General features: G+C 41.2%; 1 protein-coding gene across 3 annotated transcripts in view; it reads left to right on the forward strand.

Annotated features, from left to right (window-relative positions):
- LOC106083982 (serine/threonine-protein kinase NLK) overlaps positions 1–21,837 on the forward strand; it is a 440,409-nt gene that overhangs the window by 378,921 nt on the left and 39,651 nt on the right. For all 3 annotated transcript variants that reach the window (XR_009398621.1, XM_059370464.1, XM_059370477.1), the window contains exon 3: positions 2,017–2,146. Coding sequence is in view for 2 of the 3 variants with exons in the window: in XM_059370464.1 (XP_059226447.1) it covers positions 2,017–2,146 (130 nt within the window). In the remaining variant the exon portion in view is untranslated. The remainder of the gene's footprint in view (positions 1–2,016; positions 2,147–21,837) is intronic.

A 21,837-nucleotide genomic window follows, 5' to 3' on the forward strand; every position in this document is an offset into this window, starting at 1 on the left:
CTACATCAGTTTATAGACCGATTCGGACCGTACTTGGCACAGTTGTTTGAAGTCATAACGAAACAACACGCTCAAGATTTCAGCCAAAGCGGCTCAAGAAATCAAATCTGGAGATAGGTTTATATGGGAGTTACATCTAAATCTGAATCAATATGACCCATTTACCATCCCCAACGACCTACATCAATATTAAGTATCTGTGCAAAATTTTGAGCTGCTAGTTTTACGCGTTCGAATGCCATCGTGATTTCGGACATGGCTAGATCGACTCAGGACGTCGAGACGATCAAGAAAATATATATTTATGGGGTCTATGGGGCCTATCCCCATCCTATGGCGGTGGGTATAAAAAGAACACCCAAAACTCAGAAAAATGCATGAAATCTTTGTTTAAATCGATAGTACGGTCCATATTGTTTAATGTTTGAAGATTATTTCATGCAAATGTTGACCGTGACTGCGCCTCAAATGGTCCAGCCGCTTAGTCCAATTTTGGCATACTCTTTCTAACATTTCGGCCGGTATCTAACGAATAAATGCTCAATGCGTCAATTGAAGCGGTCTTGTCTGCATAGACATGAGCCTTAACATTGCCCCACAAAAGATAATCTAAAGGCGTTAAATCGCACGTTCTAGTCCGCCAATTGACCGGTCCCGAACGTGAAAAAAAATATTCACCGGACTTGGCTCTCAATAAGTCCATGTGCATGCATGTGGCACCATCTTGTTGAATCCACATGTCATGCTAGTCAAACCATTGCATTTTGGGCAAAAACAAGTTGGATATCATCTCACGGTAGCACTCACCATTCACAGTTGCGTTACGATTTGCATTATCCTTGAAGAAGTACGGTCCAATGATGCCACCAGACCATAAACCGCACTAAACTGTGACTTTTTCTGGATGCATTGGTAACTCTTGCAATGCTTCTGGCTAATCTTCACTCCAAAATCGACCAGTCTGCTTATTTACGTTCCCATGAAGCCAAAAATGATCATCGTCGGCGACAAGAGGAGAGTGATGAACGTTCTTAACAGAGGTCGCATTTTGATAAAAAAAAAATTTTATAATTTGCAATCGTTGTTCGTTTGTAAGACAATTCATGGTTAAATTATAGACCGAACTGAAGATGTTTGACAGTGAAGGTTAGGCTTAAGTGTCAGTCTGCCATCAGACTCACTTAGACGTTTTCGTCCATTGTGATACCACAGGAACAGAAGAAGAAAGATGCCTTCTAGTTCCTACCGTTGAGCCGTACAGATCACTTTAAAAAGCCCAATAACTGGCGAATGTTGATATCCGCTAAATCAGACAGGTTCTCAAAGAAACGAGAACCTAAAGTGGAACTCCTTTTAACTGCTAGTGCGGGGCACACATACAGAGAGTGTTCTATAGTCTCTTCTTCTTCCATGTCCTCATAGCTTCTGCAAAAGTCGTTGCTGGCAACCTTCAGTCAGTCAGCATGTTTTCCTATTAGACAGTTACCTGTCATGACAGACACAATGACTAAGACGAGATCTGCGACAGTCGAGGGCGGTTTTTGTGTTCAGAAATACGTTCTCCAGGGATTTAATGGCTGCCTGGGTGTCTGAGAAGATATTTATGCCAATCGTCGTAATGACATCATGTCTTAGCCATTCCACCACTTCCTTAATTACAAGGATCTCTGCTTGATACACACTGCAGTGTTTGGGTAACCTTTTCGATATGACCAGTTCTAGATCTTTAGAGTGCACCCCAAAGCCCACCTGGTCGTTTAGTTTATAAGCATCCGTATAGAAGTCTATGTAACTTCTGTTACTAGGGATATCGTAGTTCCAATCGGTTCTATCGGGAATAGTTGTACAGTAATTTTTATTGACAGTGAAACAAGTGTTTCCAAAAAGATATCGAATATAGCTCCCACTTTGTACTTATAAAGTAGGTGTAGGATATTAAACAGTCGGCACCTACCCGACTTTTGCCTTTTCTTACTGGTTTACTTATAAAATATTTTTTATGTTTATTTCTTACAGGGCTGTCACAGATCCCCGCGATGGACGTCGCGTAGCACTCAAAAAACTTCCAAATGTCTTTCAATCATTGGTTTCATCAAAGCGAGTTTTTCGTGAATTAAAGATGCTGTGTTTTTTCAAACATGAAAATGTAAGTATCAAAAACCTTAAAAACTATAATTTAAACACTCCAATCAAAGAAATAACTGACCTTGTGTACATATTCCTATTTTATAATACAATTAAAAGTTTTAAGGGCATTAGGTCCCTCAGGGCCACTTTATAAGATAGTCAAGGTCGAGACAATCTGCTCTCGAATGTCTGACGTGTGTGTTCTTTATTTTCCAGATTGATACAAGTGTCGCTTGCCTCATATCTGAGATCAATCGTTTGTGAATTTGATAAAATTGAAATTGTGCAGTGATCTTACATAGGTTAGGTAAGCCGGCCAATGACAAAGGGAATGCTCCAACGTCTCATCATCTTCCCCGCATGCCCTACATATGCTATCACTTGCTTCACCAATTTTACATGAGTGAGCTCGTTGTCCTATGTTTCCCGTGATGATACCAATAACTATACTGACCTCCTTCTTGCTTCCTTTCAGTAATAGCCTCGTCTTCTCACCATTTGAATTCCCCCAAAGGATTCTCGCCTTCCTACCGACCGTTTCGCTGTTCCACAATGATGCATGCGCATTCGTCGCCCACTCTCTTAACTCGGACTGCGTCAACCCGAAAAGCTTCGGGTCAACCAAGTTTATTGACGGAAGTCCTCTGGCCTTCATCGCCAAATCGGCTGCCCTTTCATTTCCCCTTACTCCGTTATGGCCCGGCACCCAAACGATGCGATTTTTGCCATACTCAGAGAAAGCGTTAATCTCTTTCTTAAACTGCAAGATTGTTTTTGACCTTACCGTCCTGGTTGTTATTGCCCTTATGGCAATTTTACTGTCCGTTAAGATGTTAACACTCGACGTCCTCGCTTTAGCACCACACCGCTTCACGCATTCCGCGATCGCCCGGATCTCCGCCTGCAGGACCGTATTATGACCAGGCAGTCTAAAACAGATATCATTCCTGGGTTCTCAATGTAGACCCCCAGACCCACTCTGTCTTTGATCCATCCGTGTAACATGATCCAAGTGGCAATACTAGGGTTCCGTCAATCCAATACAGACAATGATCTTACCTACATAAGAACAAACGGCGTCCTCGCATTGACACCACACCACTTCAAGCATTCCCTGATCGCCCGGATCTCCGCCTGCAGGACCGTACTATGATCAGGCAGTCTAAAACAGATCTCAGTCCCTGGGTTCTCAATGTAGACCCCCAGACCCACTCTGTCCTCTGGCTTTGATCCATCCGTGTAACATGATCTTCCAGATGGCAATACTAGGGTTCCGTCAATCCAAGACAGACAATGATCTTACAAACGGTGCGATGTGAACTAATATTAAAAACGCGTCCACCAGTGGCGTGGTATCTGGGACCTGATTTGTCTGACAAAATCTGGCAATTTCTTTTCTTCAAAACTCATTTAATAATCTCTGTTTTGTGTGTAACATTCGATTGGTCATTTAGCTCGACTAAAATATTTAAAATTTTTATAAATTTTGGTAAAAATATAATTTTTTGATTTCGTGGACAAAATTCGTCATAAAAACCTATTTCTGTGTAAAAAAAAAAATCCTATATTTTATTGCTATAATCGACTGCAAGATTGATTTTTATATTATTAAGTTTTTTTTTGGTTTGTTCCCCTCTTGCTCTCAATGTCCTACACATTCATCATATGTTGAGGCTTTTAGTCATGAACGAGATCCACGCACACATGTGACAACATCGAATTAAAATCACAAAAAGCCTTGCAAACAAGAACACAAGAACTTTTGCGACAAAAACCAGCGAAAACAAATTAAAAGTGCCGACAATGTAAATATTTTTAAAATTGCAGCTGCGAACACAAAGTGCAGCAGTGGCAGCAAGCGAAACGAGTACGACGCCGATTGTTGCAATCAAGAAAATGAAAAATGTAAACGCATAAAAAGAAAGACTCAGACTCCAATGATTGCCGCAAAAGAAATCATTCTGCGAACTGACCAACATGAGGCTACAATGCAATTTGTTGTCAGGGTCTTAGAGTGGAGTAAGAACGTTGTGTTCCCCTTTCGGGTGTGTAAATACAGCACCTTCAATGAGGGGGGCTAGTAGGTAGGAAAACGAATGTAGGTAAGCGCATGCGCAGCTTTGGTCTCTGCAATCAACCTTCTATTGCAGACATTTTTTTAAGTCTTTAAAGAATTATTCCTCCGCTCATTTAAACAGCCTCATTAAGCGCAAAGACCAACGGACGGACAGGCGTCCCACAGCATTGAGTGGACACTGACATCTTGAGGGTAATTACTGTCTACTGTTGCGAGTTTGGCCCTAAGGACAATTGTTGACAACAAAAACATTTAAATTGTTTGAATTCCATTGAATTTGCGACACAACAAATGGCGACACAACCAAAGAGGACACAAGAGATAATTTTTATGAAATTTCTATCAAATTTTCTATAAAGAACAAATTTCTATAAAATCTTCTCTAAAGAGAAAATGGTCTATGAAACTTTCTCCACAGACAAAATTGTTAAGAAATTTTCTCTCTAGACAAAAAAGACAAAATTTCTATGAAATTTTCTCTCAAGACAAAATTTCTATGAAATTTTCTCTCAAGACAAAATTTCTATGAAATTTTCTCTCAAGACAAAATTTCTATGAAATTTTCTCTCAAGACAAAATTTCTATGAAATTTTCTCTAGAGACAAAATTTCTATGAAATTTCCTCAAAAGACAAAATTTCTATGAAATTTTCTCTCAAGACAAAATTTCTATGAAATTTTCTCTAAAGACAAAATTTCTATGAAATTTTCTCTAAAGACAAAATTTCAATGAAATTTTCTCTAAAGACAAAATTTCAATGAAATTTTCTCTAAAGACAAAATTTCTATGAAATTTTCTCTCAAGACAAAATTTCTATGAAATTTTCTCTCAAGACAAAATTTCTATGAAATTTTCTCTCAAGACAAAAATTTCTATGAAATTTTCTCTCAAGACAAAATTTTTATGAAATTTTTTTCTAGGTTAAGATAGGTTGAAAAGAGTCTGCCCCATGATACTATAGACATACACCTAAGCCAGTAATCGGCTTGTAGTGCGCTCTTAAAAACTATAAAGTAACCTCTAAAAAGAAAATCGAAGTTAAGAAATCCGTGCCACTTACAAAATCCCTAATTCTTGTCCATGCCACGCTCCTAAATTGGTTCATGTCTGGTAATGTGTCCCCACCTAAGTACCGGTATCTCTTAGACGCGAAAGCCGGGCAATGACAAAGGAAATGCTCCAACGTCTCATCATCTTCCACGCTCATAGTCCTATGTGTCCCGTTATGATACCAAAAGCTATACTGACTTCCTTCTTATTTTCTTTCAGTAAAGGCCTTGTCTTCTCAGGATCTTGATCCCCCATAGGATTTTCGCCGTTCTACCATCCTCAGAGAAGGCGTTAATCTCTTTCATACACTGCAAGGCTTTTCGTGACCTAACCGTCCAAGTTGTTATTGCCCTTATGGCAATCTTACTGTCCGTAAAGATGTTCACGTCGTCGCGTTAGCATCACACCACCTCACGCATTTCGTAATCACTCGGATCTCCGCCTGCAGGACCGTATTATGGTCAGGCAGTCTAAAACAGTTCTCATTCCCTGGGTTCTCAATGTAGACTCCCAGGCCCACTCTGTGCTCTAGCTTTGATCCATCCGTGTAACATGATCTTCCAGATGGCAATACTAGGTTTCCGTCAACCAAGAGAGTGCCGCTGCCAGCAATGCCTTGCACTCGACCTTAAGGTTCATTTCAGGATCATCGACTGCAGGACCGTATTATGGTCAGGCAGTCTAAAACAGATCTCAGTCCCTGGGTTCTCAATGTAGACTCCCAGCCCACTCTGTTCTCTAGCTTTGATCCATCCGTGTAACATGATCTTTCAGATGGCAATACCAGGGTTCCGTCAATCCAAGAGTGTGCCGCTGGCAGCAATGCCTTTCACTCGACCTCAAGGTTCATTTCAGGTATCCGATCGGAAACCTCTTCCCTTGTTTCCAGGTTTCCTATTGTCAAATATGGTCCGATCTGGACCAACAACAAAAAGGTTTAGAAGGGTAACGGATCTCGCTGTGCCAAATTTCATCGAAATATGATGAAAAATGCTCCTTATATAGCCTCACTACACTATATCGGGAGATCGGTCTATATGGCAGCTATATCCAAATATGGACCGATCTGGACCACATTTGGCAGGAATGGGTAGGTAAAGTAGTCTACCAGAATACACTGTGCCAAAATTCATCAAATTCGGATAGTAAATGGATCTTTTATGGCCTCTAACCCTATATCGGGAGAACGGATGGTCGGTCAATTAGACAGCTATATCCAAATATAGTCCGACCTGAGCCGCACTTTACAGAAACAAAAAAGGGGTCTGCCAGAACTCGCTGTGCCAAATTTCATCGAAATCGGATGAAAAATTACCAATTTCTTGCCTCACGACTTCAAGTCGAGAGATCCTTCTTTATTTTTTTTGATTTTATGAGTTCAGAAGGTCGAGTTTATATAAAAAAAAATACGAAATCATCAAAAATTGTTTGGGAAATTTTTTATACCCAAAATATCTGTAAAATTATGAATACCCAAAAAAGGTATTTATTTGGTATTTACCCAATAAATACCCCAGCGTTGGGTGTTTACCCGGTAGGAATCCATCTCTACCCATCGCCTTTAGTCTCATAACCGCAGTGGCTGCCTCACACCTAATCTGTATGCCAATGTGTCGGATATCTAGAATATTCTCAGCTGCCCTAGTGGGCGTGGTCCTCATCGCTCCGCCTATTTACAAGACAACATGTTTTCTGAACCTGTTATATGGTCCTTATGTTGCACCTTTTCTTCATAGCAGCCGACCAAACTACTGAGGCGTAAGTAAGTATTGGTCTAATCAAGCTCCTGTAGAGCCAGTGGACTACCCTCGGATTCAGGCCCCATTTCGAACCTACGGCCCCGTCTATATAGTGCACAACATCTGTAAGCCTTCTCAGTAACATCCTGATTAACACCATCCCTGACATTTCCAAGATCACACCTAAGTATTTGACCTTGTCAGATATCGAAATCGTTTCGTTGAGGAAACGTGGTGCGTTAAATTGGCCCCCCTTCGTCTTCTTCGTAAATAGGCATATTTCAGTCTTCTCTGGGTTAGCATTGAGACCTCAGGGCCTAGCACAGTCATATGGTGATATGCAAGACCCTTTCGGACCTTCTGCATAGCTGGTGCGGATCCTTACCCCTAAGAAGTATTATAACATCGTCTGCGTAGCCAACTGGCTCAAATCACATCTCAGTCAGCATTCGTAATAGGTCATTTATGGTGGTCACCCATAGGAATGGCAATAAATTGCCCTCCTTTGGAGTGCCTTGTGCCACTTTCTCCCCTATATTTATGCCATGGGACCCGCAAATTATCCATCCGTTCCTTAGCATATGGTTTATCCAGTCTCTAAGGATTGGATCAGTGGTCTACGGATTGGATCAGTGTGTCGGTCCGCACATTGTTAAAAACCCCCTCGATGTCAATGCATGCTGCCAGTGTGTGAGTTTGGCATCGAAGGATTCTTCTATTTTATACACAACCTCGTGCAGGGCATTCTCCACCGACCTTCCCTTGACATAGGCATGCTGTGTTTGTTTGTGAGAAGTTTGCTGAATGTCCTACTCTTTATCATGGTGTCCACAATACGTTCCACTGTTTTGAGTAGAAAGGCCTTACTTATAGGTGTAAGTAAGGCCTTTGGTGTAGCTTAAATTGCCTTGCTGGGCTTGGGTATAAATACCATACTTGCCTACTGCCAGGATTTCGGAGTATATGCAAGTCCCAGGCAGGATAAAGACAAAATTGCTATGCAGTTTTCTCTAAGGACAAAATTTCTATGAAATTTTCTCTAAGGACAACGTTTCTATGAAATTTTTTCTTCAGACAAAATAGAATAATTTGTCTAAAACTTTGTGTCGAAATAGTTTCTTTAGCTGTTTACACTTTCATTGTCATTATTAAACCATAGTTTGCCACTTCTTTCTTTGTTTGCATTATCCTTATTTACAACTTATTTTACTCTTCAAAAGTTGTCCCTAAGACTTTAAGCTATTTTACATTTAGTGATTGCGTTTTCAAATAATTGCCTTAACAGCATTCACTTGGATTTCCTTAATAAAAGTTCCATTTTGACTATAACACACCCTGGTTGTGCAAGGCGCCTCAGGTGTATGACGCAACATTACATTCTACTTCCTTTGCAGACAGTTCAAATTGGTTCAGAGGAAATTGAACTGCATCAACTCCACACAACACACACATACACACAAGCGTCAGAAGCCAATGCTCTAAGAACCTTAAAATTGTTATGCACTCCATAAAACTTCGATGTAAAAACATACTCCCCTTTGTTGCGTGTCTTTTGGAAGTTTATTAAAAGGCAAATGGGCAGCCAGACTGACAGCAGAGGGACAGACGAATGAGGGAATCTTAAGGTTGGATAGACACACAGGCGAGGCCAATAGGCCAGCCAGCCAGACAGCAGGCATGCGGATATTAGGGCGGACACTTGCAATTAGTTTTGAGGAAAAAAATGGAAAACTCATAGCTTGAGTGGCTAATTTAAGAACTTTGTCTGCAAAGGCATAGCTTACAGGCAGTGTTTGGAGAAATTAATTTTAATAAGGCTATTGAGCACTTTTATTTTCAATTTTTTCTTATTTAAACGTAGTTTCAAATAAAAAGGTATTTATATACCATATTTCATTTAAAGTCGACCCCCTGTGGGTCATTATTACTGCTCCACAATGTAATGGTCCTAAATAAGACTTCAAAACACCCGTCAACTAGGTCTGTGGGCTTTGCCTCAAGACAGACAGTTGTTCATTGGAAACAAAATGCTGAAGTTTTTCTATGCAACTCCGTAATTGTTGCCAAACGTATTGCAATGATATCATTTTTAAATTGAATTGAAAAATTATTTACAATGTGTCAGCAGCAAACACACAAACAGTCAGCCAAATTTTCTGGCACACGTGCGGCTTCGAGGGATAGCAAGAGAAGTTTTCATGTAGTCTGCAGTATTTGCAATAGCAGAATTCAATGAAAAGCCTCCATACGGATACACAGACCGATCATTACAATATGAAACTATAATAGTTGTGTTTGGCCGATATGGGACTCATGGGACTCAAAGGAGAAAGGAGGACAAGTTTGAAGAAGTTCTGCATATTCTAAATAGTCTCTGCCTCACACGGCGCCTTCAGCGCCGCCTGTCTGCCTGTCCACATATATCATGACAGTCTTATCGGGCCGCTGCCCCGGCATCGACCTCGTCGCCGGTGCCTACAGGATCGCAAAGATCTCTACGTGAAACACGTTGCACCAGTCCCAGAGATCCTTTTTCGCGAAACCATGTCCAGCCCGTCGAAAAGGAAGGACACTGTAAAACAATTTCAGGGTCATAATCTGGGGTGGGGGAAATTCCAAGTGGAGAGCAAAACCCCATAAGGATTTTGAGTTCTCAGGGTCTATTTTATATAACCTTCACCGGAGGTTATATTTCTCTACCTCTCATGAGCCAACGCCAGAACCTTCAGCGCCACCTGACTGTTCACATATATCATGACAGCCTTATCGTGCCGCCGACATCAACATCGTCTCCAGTTTCTACAGGATCGCAAAGACCTTAAAGACCCGTCCAAAATTCTATATGAATCCCAGATTCCAAGGAATTCATTGGTCCCTGAGAGGTTGGGGTACACTCAACCCAGAGATCCTTTTCGCGAAAACCACGTCGAACCCGTCGAAGAGGAAGGATTACCGTGGTGTATTACACTGTGAAACAATTTCAGGGTCATAATCTGCGGAGAATACTCATAAGAATTTTGAGTTCTCAGGGTCATTTTTATATAACCTTCACTGGAGATTATACTTCGTAACATATTCAATTTACATCAGAAATGGCTGAACCGACTTAAGTGTATTTTTATTTTTACCCATAAAATAAGCCAAAAATCTGATCTATTAACGAGTAAAGCAAGACTTTGATACAGAAATTAGAAGACATGTGTCAAAAGTATTGGGGAGTATAGTACGGCTTTAACACAAGAGTACGTAGACAAAGCCCAAAGGGGTCGGCCCAGCATGATAATTAATAATCTCCAAAACTATCCTATACGGTCATATTTACTGATCGGTGAATGCGGTGATTATATCATCCGCATTAGCAAAGACCCTCACCCTCTTCTTCTGAAAACCTCAGAACCATTGATTACCAGAATCCACGAAAGAGAAGATCAAAACTCTTACTTACTTTTGTAACTATTGTACTTACTTTCTCAATTACTTATTTTCTTACTTGCTTATTTACTTATTTTCTAAATTATTTACTTTCTTACATACTTGGTTATTTACTTAGTTTACTTACATACTTACTCTCTTACTTACTCACATACTTACTTATATACTTTATTTCATACTAATTTACTTACTCACTTACTTATTCACTTACTTACATACTTACTCTGTTACTTAATAACTTACATACTCATGTATTCACTTATTTACTTACTTATTCACTTACTTTCTCACTTTCTTAGATATTTACTTACTTACTCACTTACTTACATACTTACTTACTGACTTATTTATTCACTTACTTTCTTACATACTTGCTTACTTTTTCACTTACTTACTTTCTTACGTACTCATTTACTTACTCACTAACTTACTTACCTATATACTTACTTTCTTACTTATTCACTTACATGCATACTTACTTATATATTTCCTCTCTTACTTAATAACTAACTTACTCATTTACTCACTTACTTACTTGCTTATTCACTTACTTACTTTCTCACTTTCTTACATACTTATTCCCTTACTTACTGACTTACTTTTTCACTTACTTATCTACTTACTTACTTTCTCACTTACTTACTTTCTTACTACTCACTTTCTCACTTACTCACTTACTTACTTTTTTACTTACTTACTCATTTACTTACCTATTTACTTACTCACTTACTTACTTACTCACTTTGTTACTTACTTACTAACTTACATACTCTCTTACTTACTTTCTTACTTACATAAACCTATTCCGAATAATGCTTAATAATGCCGAGAGCCACACAGAAGGCAACCGTAGCGCAGAAGGCAACCTATGACGCTGAACGCCTGGGTTCAAACATTTGCGAGGTACTATGCCATGCAAAACTTCTCTCCAAAGAGGTGTCGAACTGCCGCCGTTCAGACTTTAAATAGGAGGCCCCTTATCATTGAGCTTAAACTTGAATCGGACAGCACTCACTGATATGTGAGAAGTTTGCCCCTGTTCCTTAGTGGAATGTTCATGGGCAAAATTGCAATTTTGCACACAGATGTCCATGCTCACCTCCTTGATCCAGAACCCACTACAGGGTTTTTGTCGCCCTACAGGCCCTTTCACTGTTCTATAGTGCTATATTAGCTTCCTTTGCTCACAGCTCCTGCATTTGGATTGCATCGGCCCTAAAGGCTTCGTATTCATCAAGTTTACTAATAGCAGTCCTTTAGCAGTAACGGCAAATACGTTCTTTCGTTCACCCTTTCTACGCTAGTGCTCGTCAACCAAACGATGCGGATCATGCCATCCCCAGGGAGAACCGTTAATATCCTTCTAACACACCAAGACTGGCTAGTTTACTGTTCGTAAAGATGTTCACTCTTGCCGTGCTGGCTTTGTCACTGTACCAGGTCTTCCATTCCGTGATCACCCAGATTTTCGCCTGCATGGCCGTATTATGGTAAGGCATTCGAAAGCCAATCGTAGTGCCTGGATGGATCATCATTGTAGACCCCAGGCCCACTCTGTCCACTAGCCTTCATTTATCCATGTGTCATTAACTAGCAGATGACAAAACCAGAGCGCCATCAATCCAAGGTAGTACACTGATAGAAAAAAGGACGGTACTTAACCAATCCCGGCTGGTATTATTTTGTTAGCGTTATTGGCAAATATTTTTAATACCATTTGGTATCAATATAATACCAGACGAAGAAGGCTTTTAAAAATTGACAGCGCCAGATAGTACTGAAATGAGCACGTTTTTTATAAACTTTTTTTCTGGATGTACCGCTGGCAGCAGTGCCTGTCCCAGGTATCCGACCCGAAAGCTCATAGATTCCATCCATATTTCCTATTATTGCCTCAATCATCCGCGATGGTATGACATGGTTCTCTTTTGTATCCATTCTCCCATCACCTTACGTCTCATAGCCTCAGTGGCTGCTTCATACTTAATCTGCCGGATAAATAGTTGCAAGTGCCCTAGTGTACGTGATCCTTATCGCCATGACTATACCAAGGCAGGATGTCTTGTGAATCAGTTGTTTTTTTTTTTTCTTCATCACTGTCCACCGAACTACTGAGGCGTTAGTAAGTATTGGCCAAGTCACGTTCCTGTAATCTCGGATTCCGTCCAAATTTGAAGCCTTCTCGCACCTACTTAGTTCTTAGTACGCTCCTGGACATGACACTACTACTTCAGTTTCCCATCCAAGTTCGATGCCAAGTATGTGACCTTGTCGGATATCAAAATTTGTTCAGGAAACTCCGCGAAAACACGCAGATTTCAGTCCACTCAGCATTAACGTTCAGACCCCTAGGTATGACTCTGTTGTATGCTACCTCTAACCCCAAGTTCACGAAAACTGCAAAGCTGATTCGGATTTATGCCCCTTAGAACTATTATAACGTCCCCTGGTAGGTTCAAATCTCTCTTCAATTAGAATCTGTAGTAGCCCATTTATGTTGATCAAATCATAGGAGTGGTGATAAAATGCCTCTGTGTGACATGCCCTGGTTCATATTTTTCTAATTCTTATGCCATGGGACCCATAATTTATCTACCTGGATCAGTGTGTCGGTCCTCACATTGTCTTGGAGTCCCCTCTGTCAAGAAAAGAAATAAAAAACTCCAATGGACAACCTTTTTACTATGCCCCACCACCAGTAAATCTCCATAGAAAGAAACAAAGTAAAAAAAAGTCATAGAGACAGAAGCTGCAGCATCAGCAATATTTAGACAATAACAGCAACATTAGCTTTGGCATTGGCAACAAATCATTGTTGCTACAGGGTAATGAATATTACTGCCTGGGCACACTTACTGTTATCGGTGGGGTGGAGGCAAAACCCTTCTGGTGTGTCGTCGATTCGCTTGTCGGTTGCAAATCGCAGTAATTGTTATGTCAAAAAAATGTTGACAACATATTCGCTTTTTAGTCAGTTTTGCCCGACTAGAGCAACCCCAACTAACACAGTGTTAAAAAAACAAAATACGACGAATACACATTCAGCAGAAATGAGTGGAGAGAGAGAGAGAGAGGCACAGTGGGGTATAAGGTAAAAAAAAAAACATTTGTCAAAAAATTTAAAATGGAATACTGGTGTATATAGCGCCACCAGCGCTGAGGTTGGTATGTCCGCCTATGACGCTGAACGCCTGAGTTTGAATCCTGGCGGTGATTATCCCCTCCTTATGCTGGCGAAACTTGCGAGCTACTATGGCATTTGAAAAAATTATATGACAGCCATTCTCCCCATACAAAATGGAGGTTGCTCATCATTGAACTAAAACTTGAATCGCTTAGCACTCATTGATATGTGAGAAGTTTTCCCCTGTTCCTGAAAGGAGTGTTCATGGGCATATTTGCATATCAGTTCTAACGACGAGTTAACCTCTGGTTGCTGGGGTACAGCTCACCGGGGGCAGAGTCAGTCACAGAGAAATCTGTACGGAGATCTGCGGGCTGGCTATGTTAATCACGGAGACGTGATTCGCTCTCGGCGTGGATGTGTCACCAAGTCACGGTATGGCGGTCACAGGCCGATGGCACGAGTGTCCGTCCGGGGGATTAGCGACTCTTATGTCTGAAGGACAAAGGCGGGGTGGTGGCTACGGATACCTCGGAGACGGCGTGAATGTTTCACTCGAACACGGGGTAGCGGTCGTAGGCAGATGTCACGAGTACGTCTGCGCTCTTATGTCGGAAGGACAAAGGCGAGGTGCCGGCTATGTTTGCCTCGGAGGGGTGGTTCACTCACGGCGTGGATACGGCACTAAATCACGGGGTGATGGTTGTGGCCAGATGACACGTGGGTGTATACGAGGGCTCAGCGGCTATTATGTCAGAAGAACAAAAGCGATGTGTTGGCTTCATTGGTCTTGAAGACGTGGTTTACAATCGCCGTGGATACGGTACTAAATCACGGGGTGATGGTGGTGGACAGATGACACGTGGGTGTATTCGAGGGCTAACCGTCTCTTTTCTCTGAAGGACAAAGGTGAGTTGCTGGCTACGTTGGTCTCGAAGACGTGGTTCACTCACGGCGTGGATACGGCACTAAATCACGGGGTGATGGGCGTGGACAGATGATACGTGGGTGTATTCGCGGACTCAGCGGCTCTTATGTCTGAAGAACAAAGGCTATGTGCTGGCTACGTTGGTCGCGAGGTCGTGGTTCTCTCACGGCGTAGATACGGAATTAAATCATGGAGAGCTGGTCGTGTGTTCACTGACTCAGCGGCTCCTATGTCTAGTGGACACCGGTCAAAACGGTGGCGACTACAGTTTCCCACTCCACTTACCTGTATATTGCCACTGTTGCACTTCACATTTGACTGCCCTTGGCATGCGAAGAAAGAATAGGTTCGGTCTTGTCCTTAAGACTCGAACCAGGCGTCTTGGTCAAAAGCCCCTGCTGATCAGTTGTCTGTCGGCTAGTGGAGCCTGGAGCAGCGGCTTCACCAGTCGAGGTTTCAGTAGCCGACAACGTGCTACGGCTTGATACCACCACCGGAGCTGTTGGGTCTTTGGAGCCCATTCTAAGCCTTCTCCCGGGCTCTAGATCTGCCGCTCCACTGGAAACAGAGGCAGATCATCAATCGCCTAATGGATACATCTATCGCAGCTATCCTTGAGTGACTTAAATTTTTCTTCCAATAATAATGACCTATTACAAGTTAAAGGAAAATTCTTGCGAAGAGAAATAACAAAATGTTCAAAATAACAAAGGTTCTTGTTTGAACCGTTGAGTGGATGTACCGCATCAGAATTATTTCATATTCGCATATCAGTTTCGTACTCCACGTCCAATGACCTTTCACCTCAATCTCATATTGTTTCAGTCGGCCAGCATGTCCGCTTCGTAGTTTTTGAAGGTCGGTTGGCCCTCCAGACATAACATCTTCGTTTGAGGGTTGTGTCGATGTGGAGTAGCCCTCAAAATTCGTAGCGCCAAGATTCGTTCTCTAAACCAAAAAAACTTTTTATTGGAGACTCTTATTGTCCCAATCGGTCTCTCTTCCGTTTTAGGGCTAAGCCATCACCCCAGACACTTGGAAATGCAAATTTGCCCATGAACATTCCATTAAAGAACAAGGTCAAACATCTCACATATCAATGAGTGCTGTTCGATTCAAGTTAAAACTCATTGATAAGGGACCTTCTTTTTATAGCCGAGTCGGAACGGAACTTCTCTGAGTCGATCGAGCCATTTCCGTCCGTCTGTCGAAATCAAGATAGCGGTAGAACGCGTAAAGCTATCCGTTTGATATTTTGCACAGATACACCTTTTTGATTGGTCGTTGGGGATTACAAATGGGTCATAGAGGTTCAGAGTTGTATATATTGTAGCTTCCATATCGGTTTATAACCTGATATATCTCCCATATAAACCGATAGCCCGATTTGACTTCTTGAGCCCTTGCAAGCCGCAAGTTTTATCCGATTTGGCTGAAATTTTGCATGAAGTGTTCTGTTAGGTGTTCCAACAACTGTGCCAAAAACGGTACGAATCGGTTTATAACCTGATATAGCTCCGATATAAACCGATCCCCCGATTTTACTTCTTGAGCCCTTACAAGCCGCAATTTTTGTCCGATTTGGCTGAAATTTTGCAGGTAGTATTCTGTTAAGACTACCGACAACTGTGACAAGTACGGTCCGAATCGGTTTATAACCTGATATAGCTCCCATATAAACCGATCTCCCGATTTGACTTCTTGAGCCTTTGCAAGCCGCAAATTTTGTGTTCTGTTAAGACTTCCAACAACTCTGCCTAGTACGGCCTGAATCGGTTTATAACCTGATGTAGCTCCCATATAAACCGATCGCCCGATTTGACTTCTTGAGCCCTTTCAAGCCGCAAATTTTGTCCGATTTGGCTGAAATTTTGCATGAAGTGTTCTTTTAGGTGTTCCAACAACTGTGTGTGCAAGGTACGGTCCAAATCGGTCTATAACCTGATATAGCTCCCATATATACTGATCGCCCGATTTGACTTCTTGAGCCCTTGCAAGCCGCAAATTTGGTTCGATTTGGCTGAAATTTTGCATGTAGTGTTCTGTTACGACTCCCAACAACTGTACCAAGGACGGTCCGAATCGGTTTATAACCTGATACAGCTCCCATAAAAACCGATCTCCCGATTTGACTTCTTGAGCCTTTGCAAGCCGCAAATTTTGTGTTCTGTTAAGACTTCCAACAACTCTGCCTAGTACGGTCTGAATCGGTTTATTACCTGATATAGCTCCCATATAAACCGATCGCCCGATTTGACTTCTTGAGCCCTTCCAAGCCGCAAATTTTGTCCGATTTGGCTGAAATTTTGCATGTAGTGTTCTGTTAAGAATTCCAACAACTGTGTGTGCAAGGTACGGTCCAAATCGGTCTATAACCTGATACAGCTCCCATATAAACCGATCACCCGATTTGACTTCTTGAGCCCTTACAAGCCGCAAATTTTGTCCGATTTGGCATTGTAGTGTTCTGTAGTGTTGCATGTAGTGTTCTGTTAAGAATTCCAACAACTGTGTGTGCAAGGTACGGTCCAAATCAGTCTATAACCTGATATTGCTCCCATGTATACCGGTCTCTCGATCATCCTTGTTTGGTGCCTAGAAGCTTTAATTTTTGCTGGTTTGACAGTAGTTTGGTATGTAGAATAAAATTATGCCCTTCAACTAAATTAAGTTTGTACAAATTCTTAGCAGCATCCATGGTGGTGGGTTCCCAAAATTCGGCCCGGCCGAACTTATCACGCTTTTACAATTTTTAAAACAGTTATTGTTGAAGGAAAGCTGAAAAATAAATTTTGGTTATTCGAACCAAAATTTCGTTTTAATCAATGTACATATCTCTCAGATCTGGGGTTTTTTTTTTTTGATTTTTTGCCTTTGACCCCACTGTGCCTCGTTGAGGCTGTCGGTTGGAAATCGCATTAATTGCTAAGTCAAAGTCAAAAAAAATTTTGACAACATATTCTCGTTTTGGTCGAGTCACAATAGACCGACCGGAGCGCAACATAGCAAAAGGAACTGACACAGTGTCAGATGACAAAAAAACTACGAATTACAGCGAATTTGGGTAAATGTGGGCGAGCTGTTGCTATTCAGCCATCAACGGCAGCAGGAGCAGTACTACTCAATGGTCGCTTTGTGTTGGCGGCAGGCAGTTGTTGCCAACTGCCGTCATTGGCGCACTAGAATGGCAAACGAAAATGTCAAATGAATTTCCATTGTGGAATATAAAAAGGAAATTTATTAATTGAACATACAATGAATGGTTTTTTCCTTAGATTTTTCATTCTTTGTTTCTATTCTATTCTGTATTGCATTCAAATTCATGATATATTCATTACACACGTGCCACGCTTCGGGTATGAGTAATTGTTTCGCTTTTTTTTCTATGATATAAAATTGCAGTAATTTTATGTTTTAACATTTGAACTGAACAGACAATTGCAGTTTATAATTTTTGGTTAGAGTGACTGCAATTGCGTGACGCTATAAATCCGTTTAAAACGAAAAAAAAAAGTATGGGACAACACCATTGCCGTACTAGTTGAGCAACGTTAGATCAAATGTCATAAGGTAGAGATAAATCACAATTGAAGTGTTCGATGACAATCACTGTAGACTCCAATTAAGCAAAGGGGAAATTTAAAATTTTTTCCTAAGCAGGCATCCTTCCGCCTTTCCTTTGCTGTTAACACACTGACGACAATGACAACAGGATTACGATTGTATAGTGGGGTCTCTTTGGCAGAAAAGGCAATGAGCCCGAAAAAAAACCCTGGATGGCCGGGAAGATTCGCAACATTGGAAAAAACTCCGCAAAATTTATAACAGAGCATGTAGTAAAAAAGCGAATGTTTATTGGGATGTTGATTACCCACGGCTCGAAGAATAAAATACGATGATCAGAGCGCAAAACGTGCCTCCTTAAAGCTTTTCTGCGAACAAGTCGATAGCGCTAATCAGAACGGCTAGATGAAAAAGTTTTTCTCCACAACCTATGTGAAAACTGAAACAGGAAATTCGTTTTCTACAGGATATGACGGGACTCACGGAAACACCGGAATCTTGAATTAATGAGGCTTATCATGGCGGAGTCTATGATAAAGGAAGCCTTGAGAAGCTTCTAACCATTTATGTCACCCTACCCTGATGGAATGTTTCTGGTATTACAACAAAAGGAGGGCGAGTATTTGGCGCCCAATCTGACCATTATCTTCACAGCCCGCCTAGGACTTACATATACTCCGAAAGTCTGGCAGGAGGCAAGCGTAGTATTTATAACCAAGCCCGGCAAGGCAAGTAATGTGACACCAAAAGCCTATAGCCCTATAAGCTTTACGTCCTACGTTCTATCCCAAACCATGGGACTTAAAGAGTAGGACATCCAGCAAACTACTCAAATAAAAACAGCATGCATATGTCAAGGGAAGATTGGTGGAGACTGCCCTAAACAAGGTTGTGCATAAAATAGAAAAATCCTTCAATGCCAAGACGTACACATTGGGCGAATCACTGACATTGATGGAGCGTTTAACAATGTGGGGACCGATACGTTGATCCTTTGGCCAGTACCGGGTGGACCGGGTCCTAAGAGACTGGATAAACCATATGCTAAGGAACAGGTGGCCCTCTATTAGAAGAACAAGCCAAAGATTCTTGGGGGGGCTCAAACCCTTTGAATAGCAATGAAATTTTGTCGAAAATAATGGTTTTTTTTTAAATTTTGAGGGGGGTGGTTTGAAGGTTGCTTGGCCGCTCTTAAGAGATCCTTATACGCTTATGATGACCACTATAGATGCTGACTGAGGAGGTATTTGAACCCATCTGTTACGTCCATGTTATTATACTTCTAAGGGGTAAGGATCCGAATCAGCTATGTAGAAGGGCCGAAAGGATCTTGGAGATGGTAAACAACTGGACAAGGGACCTAGGATCTCAGTGTTAACCCAGAAAAGACGGAAATCTGACTGTTTACGAGGAAGCTAAAGGTGGGCCAATATGACGCACCACGTTTCCTCAATAGAACGATTTCGATCTCTGACAAGATCAAATATTTAGGAGTGGTCTTAGATAGGCAGCTGAATGGGAAGTGCTACATTCAGGAGCGTATTGAGAAGACTCACAGATGTTAGGCACACATGTACAGGCACACTCCAAGACTGTTCGATACCTTACCGTCCTGATTTGTATTGCCCTGATGGCCAGTTTACTGTCGGTAAATATGTTCACAGTCGATGTACTCGCTTGAACACTACACCACCTCACGCATCGCTCACCGTGATCGCCCGAATCTCCACTTGCATGATCGTATTATGATCGGACAGTCGAAAACAGATCTCAGGCCTTGGGTTCTCAATGTAGACCCCTAGACCCATTATGTCCTCTGTCCGCTTTGATGCATCCGTGTAGCATGAACTTCCAGATGGCAATACCATAGTTCCGTCAATCCCAGACTGGGTCGCTAGCAACAGTGCTTCGCACTCGACCTCAAGTGTAGTATCAGGAATCCGATCGGAAATCTCTTCCATTCCTTTCATAATTCCTATCGTTGCCTCGATTATACCGCAATGATATGATCTGCTCCTAATCTCTATCTATTCTCTCATCGCCTTAAGTCTCATATGCCTTACACTTTAGCCCGTTTGTCTATCTCGAGGCGAATTTTTCGCGTCACTCAAGAACTTGTTTAAACTGCAATTCTAGCAAAATGGAAAAGGAAAATGGGCATTTCGATGTATAAATAAAAAATAACGAATAGCAACCGTTCGACATCGACAAACAGGCTACTAATCTGTATGTCTATGGGTCAAATATCTGGAATAGTCTCCGGTGGGCGTGATCTTCATCCCTCCGCCTATGGCAAGACAACATTGCATTCGAACCTTTTGTTTGATTTGGCTTGAATTTTGCACATAGTGTTCTGTTAAGACTTACAACAACTGTACCAGACACGGTTCCAATCGGTCTGTTACCTGATATAGCTCCCATATAAACAGATTTTCGATCATGGTTTCTTGAGCCACTAGAGGGCACTATTATTATACGTGTTGGCTGAAATTTTGCATGAAGCGTTTTGTTCCAACTTCTAACAACTGCGTCAAGTATGGTTCAAATCGGTTAATAACCTGATATAGCTCCCATATAATCCCATCTTGGATCTTGAATTCGTGAGCCTATAGAGGGCGCAATTAGTATCCGATTTGGCTGAAATTAATTCCAACAACTGTGCCAAGTATGGTCAAAATCGGTTCATAACCTGATGTAGCTCTCATATAAACCGATTTCGGATCTTGACTTCTTGAGCCGATAGAGGGCGCAATTGCTATCCGATTTGGCTGAAATTTTGGTCAAAATCGGTTCATAACCTAATGTAGCTCCCATATAATTCTATTTTGGAATCTTGACTTCTTTGGCCGATAGAGGGCGCAATTATAATCCGATTTGGAAATTTAGCATGACGTGTTTATGTTCGACCCTAATCACCTGTGTCAAAATCGGTTTATAACCTGTTACAGCTCCAATATAAACTGATCTTCCGATTATACTTCTTGAGTCTCTAGAGGTAGCAAGTCTTATCCGATTTGGCTGAAATATTCGACTTCTTGTATGACCTTGAACATATTTGTAAAATATGGCCTGAATCCGTCCATGACCTAATATAGCTCCCATATAAACAGATCTCCTGATTATATTGGGTTGCCCAAAAAGTAATTGCGGATTTTTCATAAAGTCGGCGTTGACAAATTTTTTCACAGCTTGTGACTCTGTAATTGCATTCTTTCTTCTGTCAGTTATCAGCTGTTACTTTTAGCTTGCTTTAGAAAAAAAGTGTAAAAAAAGTATATTTGATTAAAGTTCATTCTAAGTTTTATTGAAAATGCATTTACTTTCTTTTAAAAAATCCGCAATTACTTTTTGGGCAACCCAATATTTCTTGAGCCACTATACGTCCGTTTTGGCTGAAAATTTCCACAATAAATTCCACTTTAGTCTCCAACAGCCAAACCAAGTATGGCCCCAATGCTTATCCATTATCCTTTGCTTGTCTACAAAGAGATATCGACCAAAGAACTTGACAAATGCGATCCATGGTGTTTCTTTTCTTTTGTAAAGATAACATATTTTACATTTTAAGCGACATTTGAAAATGACATTCCAACTTAAACGGGTGATATATATACTTCAAAATAGGTTTTGTTTTGTTTCAAATTGAAAAAACCTCTCATGTTTAAGGTTTATGTGGATTTTACTTCATATGTCCCCTAAATGCATGCAAACATTTTTTGCATCCAATTTCAATTAGAATTTCTTTGACTTCCAACATCCGAACCTGATTTAACTTTTGAAGCACCTACAGCAGTTC

Source organism: Stomoxys calcitrans, chromosome 1 (assembly GCF_963082655.1).
Source record: "Stomoxys calcitrans chromosome 1, idStoCalc2.1, whole genome shotgun sequence".
Classification (NCBI taxonomy): domain Eukaryota; kingdom Metazoa; phylum Arthropoda; class Insecta; order Diptera; family Muscidae; genus Stomoxys; species Stomoxys calcitrans.